A 6,000-nucleotide genomic window follows, 5' to 3' on the forward strand; every position below is an offset into this window, starting at 1 on the left:
GAAAACAAACTTCACTACATTTTACTAAAACCAAAGTTTTACTTATGGTTGGCCCTATTTACCTTCCACTCAGGGTGGGAAAACAAACTATGGAGATGTTGCTGTTTTATGCGGTATAATGAAAATATTCTATCACACATCATCACATCACCGCTTCACAGGATTTGTCACCTTTTATTTTTATATATGGTCAACTCTGCTATAATGGAGTTTTGTTCTTAGCTTGTACATTAATTTGAGCATCACTAAATAATTCTTAGTCTTACACGTTTCTTAAAGGAAATTTCAACCAGTGTGAATGATAAAAGCAAAAGCAAAAAAAAATCTACATGTCAATAAACATAAGCAGTCCTCAAATAGCTAGAGCCATGGATGGATGCAGGAGGAGGGTGTTCCGTAAGTTATAATGGCTTTAAAAAAAAAAAAAAAGGCTAAGAGTAGGTTATTAGGACTTCGCAAGCAAGAGTCAAGGGCATGAACTTTATTCTGTGCACAATGAAAGGCAATAAGAGATTTTTAAAACACAGCAAGTGATTGGATCAAATCTGTGTTTTTGAAAGATAACTGATGGCAGGGTGCATGTAATATTTACAAAATAAAGCATAAAAATATTACGTAGGCTGATGTTTTACTACAAAATATTAACCTGAAATTAGAATAAAACACTCATTAAATCTGACAAATACCACAATATTCCTTAAAAAATTTATTATGCCTTGCAAATTCCTTAGGGGGATAAATGATTACCTAAATTTTAAAATCTTTTTTAAAAGCCTTCATACTACATGTGTATACTTTTTTCAAATAAAATTAACACTTTAAATAATATTTATGGGTTTTAAGGCCACAGAGTTTTTAAATATTTACCTAACCATTTAGAAAGCACTCAGCATTTTAGGTATAGAAAAATATCTCACACATAGACTTATGTTTTTCAAAACCTCGTATTTACCTAGTCTATCACACACCAAATGATCTGGTTGAAAGCTGAAAACGACATTGTAAAATACTGAATTAAAATGGCATAGAAATACAGTTTGTTAAATTCTGGCCAAGGCATCTTATGGAGACAACTAAAAAAAAAAATTTTTTTTTTTTACTTCCTATTAGTTTCAGCTGACTCCTGGCAATTATACTACAAACTTAGTGCATCTTTTCATTAACTCATCAAGGTAGAACACAGCCAGCAGTAACTAAACTTTAAATCTAATTCAATGTTTTACAAATATGTGCCATTATTTTTCAATGTAGTATCTAACATAACATCCCAAATGTTAAAAATTACTTTAAATCCTCTCTCACACAATTAAAAATGTTTACACTGATTTGAGTTTTCAACTATTTTTCAAAGAGTTTAATAAAAATACTTGAATTCTTAAGGAAATGAAAATGTAACAATTTTATCAATCCAAAAATGAATGCCCACATATACTTGTTAAAAGAAAAGTTCTCTCTCTTAAAAAAAAATACAGAATATTTGTTCATATTTTCCAACTATCACACCTTGGAAAATATAGGCTAGCAGTATCAATATTAAATATTTAAGTAAAACTTTGAGATCTACTAACTTGTGAAGTTTTACTCATACTTTTATTTATACCTTACAGAAAGTGTAAACTAACTAAAAGAAATGAATTCTAGAATTGGAAGCTATTATAGAATTCATCTACTGGATCCCCTGACTTGACAGGATGCTGAGACTCTCCAAAAGGCTCACCAACTTTTCCAGTATGATAATAAAGCCAAGCCTTTTCCCTGGAACCTCTATGTATCCAGGACATTTTCCCCTATATTAGCCTCTACCTAAAACCGTTTGTCTCCCTTCACTTTCTGAAACGAGAGTGACTTTTACAATTATCTCATACAAAGTTTAGCACTTTGAAAATCAGAAAATATCTTGATCTTTGTACTTCCATAAAAGTACCGATTTTCTATTCCTTTCTTTCACTTAGGATACACACAAACAAAACCACAGATCTGCTGTTAAACTTCATGAAAAAGCATAAGTAAATTTTATTACAATGTCTGCCAAGTTAAAAATATCTAGTAATTTCCAGTAATGCCAAAGTGTATTATATTATGATACTGAACATTAACTAACCATGAATAAACTCCTGAAGCCCCTCTGCCAAAAAAAGTTCTTATTCACAGTAGAATGTGAATAAGGGTTTTCTGCACTGATAAAATATGCCCTTTTTAAAAGCAGAAATGTTATTTTCCCTAATACAGAAACAAACAAAGCTACCTGGCATAACAATGCCGCACCTAGTTAACAGTTGAAAAAAGGTTAATGTCATAGAGCACCAGACCAGGATTAAGAAGACCAGAAATTTTCAATTTATAAGACAACAGCCGTAATTCACTAGGCCAACGAGTTACAATTAAGTTATGCTAAACTGTAATGCTGTTAAGCTCAGGAAAATTGTCTACAAGTGTGATGAAACTGTGCTAAAACACTTTTCCAGGGTTAAAAATACAATCTATTCACAGTCAAATGCTAGTACAGTCTATAAAAATAGCTGATACATTTTTGCTCTACAGTGAATCTTCTCATGACAATTTTCCTCATGATACACATTTTTCTAACCGTTGTCTATTATCACTAGCAGTAAACTGAGAAAACAAAAGGTATTACACTTTTTGAACAATTTTTCCAAGCTTTTGGCCAAATAACTACTGACCACAAAAGCGGCCTCTGAAAACACTTTTCAGGAAGCAAGGTGCTGTCTCCCTGAACACTACAGATCACCGTTAAACATGCCACAAAATCAGTGTAGTGGCTTGTAGATTATATTGAAGAGCAAAGAACAACAGGTGTAGTAAGAATAAGGAACTTCTGTTTCAAATATATTGGGTGCCCAATGTAAAACATATCACTAATCAAAAGGTCTGAAAACCAGTGGTATAGTCTCCCTACTCTCCTAATTAAGCAAAATCTCTACAACTCATCCTTTTAAGTGCCTAGAAAACAGCACTGAAAACTGAAAAATCTATGTTCAAATCCCAGCACTGCCACTTACTAGAAGTGTGAAGTTGGGTAATCTCTATAACTCTCAATTTGCTCATCTCTGAATTGAGGTTAATGTCACCTACCATATAGGGTTCTTGTGAAGATTTAAGATCATATACATAAAGCATTTTGCCCTTAGTAAATGCTCAGTGAAATAGTAGCTATACTTGGGGAGTTTCTTCCTGATGTAGAACAGGTAAGAGTTCCCTAGGCTATATAAAGATACAAATGCTTTCCCTGATGATGATTTCAATTCCTTTATAAAACAAAAACATGTAAACCCACAGGAAAAGAAATTGTAAATGTTTTTGGCATATTTCCAAGCATTACTAAGTTTAAAGGTTAAATTGTTACAACATTCTCCTAATTATGCGACAAACACACAGGACCACGAGTTAGTCTGTAAAGGATTATATTAGCCTACGCTGCTGAAATTTGGGGTGGAGGATGAGGGGAGAAATCTCTTAAAATTATTCCAAACAGTCTTTTCATCTAAATTAACAAGTTCCGTTCCAAAAACTCATCACTGTTTTCTTTTCAAGATCTCAGATTTGTCCTCTCAATTATCAAGAATAATGAAAGCACACTGATTAAAATTCATGTATGTTATCTTAGCTGAGACATCACTGAAACAGCAACATAAATGGCACCAGAAAGATACACATCAGACAGTGCCAAAGTGGGAATAGTCAATCTACTAAACTTCAAATAATTCACCTCATTCTTCTGAGAACGCATAAATTGCACAAACTCTTTAAAAAGTTTTTTTAAAAGCCTCCTGTATTTTAAGAATTCTTTCCAGAATAAAACTTTTTTTTTCCCCACCCTGGAAGTTAACATGCTTTCAAACAGTAAATCATCTCAACTGAAGCGATAAAACAGCACTCCCTTCCTTACCAAACCTTGTCTTCTGGTAACATACCTGTTCTCTCGAAATGCAAGGCAATGAAGGTCTCCTGAACATTTTGCAACTGCCAGAGTAACTGGCTGAAGTTTCTCCAAACGACACGCAGCTGGACCTCCTTCGGGGTCTAATCACAGGCACTTTATCTTCCGCGGTACTGGACAACCGAGGATGATGGGGAGCTTCCCTGATTTGAAAGAAGTGATCCAACCCCAGGGCCAGCAGGCAGCCGACGCCCCCCACCAGGCAGGACAGCAGAGGACGGAGGACAGAAGGCAGCGCCCCAAGGCTGGTGAAGGAGACCCACCAGACGAAGCTGGAGAAGAGCAGCACCGGGATGCTGTGTCGGAGCCTCCCCGGCTGCGCGAGCGTCAGCAAGCCCACGCAGCTCAGCACCAAGAACAACCTGCCTGCCACTGCCGGGGGTGTGCGCGAGGCCAGCGCCCCTGAGTCTCCGTCCCCCCAAGGCCAAGACCCCCACTGCCCCACCAAGAAGTCCCCTAGGTAACAGCAGGCGGGCAGCGCCAGCAGCCACCAGGAGCCGCCGCCGCCGCTCCTGCCCGGCCCGGGGCCCCGCTTGGTCCGGTTCAGGAAGCAGGTGAAGAAGAAGAAGGCACAGGCGATGCTGAAGAGGGGGCTGAGGCTGTGCGAGCAGACGCTCAGCAGGGTCTGCAGTCGGGCCGCCCCGGCAGCCCAGCCTTCGGGCCCCGAGCCGAGCAGCAGGGCGAGGACAAAGGCGGCCAGGGCGCCCAGCGAGAGGCGCGCCCGGGAGAAGGGAGAGCCGCGCCCCGGCTGCTGGGGGGAGGCCGGCGGCGGCAGCAGCAACTCCAAGTTGCAGAAGCGGCAGAGGTGGAAGAAGAAGCCGCGCGGAGGGTCCTGCCGCAGGGGGCTCACGCAGCCCTTTACGTATCCGTTCCTCAGACTCTCGGGGGGCGAGCCGGCCTCGTCCGGCGGCTGCGGGTACCGCATGGCTTTGGCGTCTCTCTCGTCCCTCCTCATGGCCCGGACCTGGGGTGGCCGCGGGGGCTCGGCACGCCCCGCTCGGATCGCAGCGGCCTCTCGCGCTCCCTCCCTACTGGCCCCCACGCTGGAGGCACCCCCTGGCTAGGCAGCGCGTCAGGGCTGCGCCCGCCGCCGCGGCCCGGGGTCCCCGCCGCGCCGGCAGAGGAGTAGCGGGGTCCGGGACATGCTGGCTGAGGAGAGGGGCGGAAGGGGCTTCTCTCCGGGACCGCTGCCCCCGGACCCCCTCCTTTTCCCTCAGACACTTCTCGGGACTGGAGCCTCGGCGTCGCCTCCCAGCTCCCGCGGGCTGCAACAGTTACCTCACGGCCCCAGGCTGGTCCGTTGGGCGCGCGAGCGGCGGGCGGGCGGGCGCTCCTCCCCCGCGGCTGCCCTGGCCGGGCGCGCGCCCCGCCCGCCGTCCGCGCGCGCCCGCGCCCCGTCCGGTCCCGCCGCCACCGGCGCCGCCTCTTGCCCAGCCGGCCGCCGGCCGGGACGCGAGCCGGGACCCCCGATGACTAAGCGCGCCGGGGCAGGGGAGAGCGCGACAGCGGCCACCCAAAGGGCCCGGGCTGGGAGAGACGAGCGGGGTCATTTTCGGCTGGAAGGGGGCAAGTCGATCACCCTGGGACCCCAGGCGCACAGGTTCCCTTTGGGGGTAAGTTACAGACCCCAGCCACTCTCCGGCACGTCACCACTGGGGGCTTGGGGAAAGAGGGCGTTTGTGGTCCCCGAAGAGACTGCCTAGTAGGGAAACCGAGTTGACAGGGGAGGCGGCAAGTCCCGCCTCTACCCTCATCCCACTTTAGGGTGGGCCCTCCGACTTTCCGAGCCAAGCTGTGACCTGGTCAGGGCCAGCCACGGCCAAAGTCATGGTGAAGAAACCTTGATCGCTGTAGCTAGGTCTGTCCTCAGCGGCAGTGTAGATTCTTGGGCCACGCAGCAGGCCCTTGCAGTGGCTTTTAGGGAGAGCATGCACGTGGAGCGCTCTCTGCAATTATCCTAGTAGGTATTACCGAGCTTATCTTCCTCAAGAACCTTCTTCATAAGGGAGTAACTACCATCCCATCCTCCGCTTCACACCCAT

General features: G+C 44.9%; 1 protein-coding gene across 2 annotated transcripts in view; it reads right to left on the reverse strand.

Annotated features, from left to right (window-relative positions):
- The window catches only part of PDE3B (phosphodiesterase 3B), a 130,164-nt gene extending 124,880 nt beyond the window's left edge, over positions 1-5,284 (reverse strand). For both annotated transcript variants that reach the window (XM_031459975.2, XM_031459974.2), the window contains exon 1: positions 3,933-5,284. In XM_031459975.2, coding sequence (XP_031315835.1) covers positions 3,933-4,913 — 981 coding nt within the window. In that variant the 5' untranslated portion in view covers positions 4,914-5,284. The remainder of the gene's footprint in view (positions 1-3,932) is intronic.
- Positions 5,285-6,000: the final 716 nt, after the last annotated feature.

The sequence above is a fragment of the Camelus dromedarius genome, chromosome 12 (genome assembly GCF_036321535.1).
Source record: "Camelus dromedarius isolate mCamDro1 chromosome 12, mCamDro1.pat, whole genome shotgun sequence".
Lineage (NCBI taxonomy): Eukaryota > Metazoa > Chordata > Mammalia > Artiodactyla > Camelidae > Camelus > Camelus dromedarius.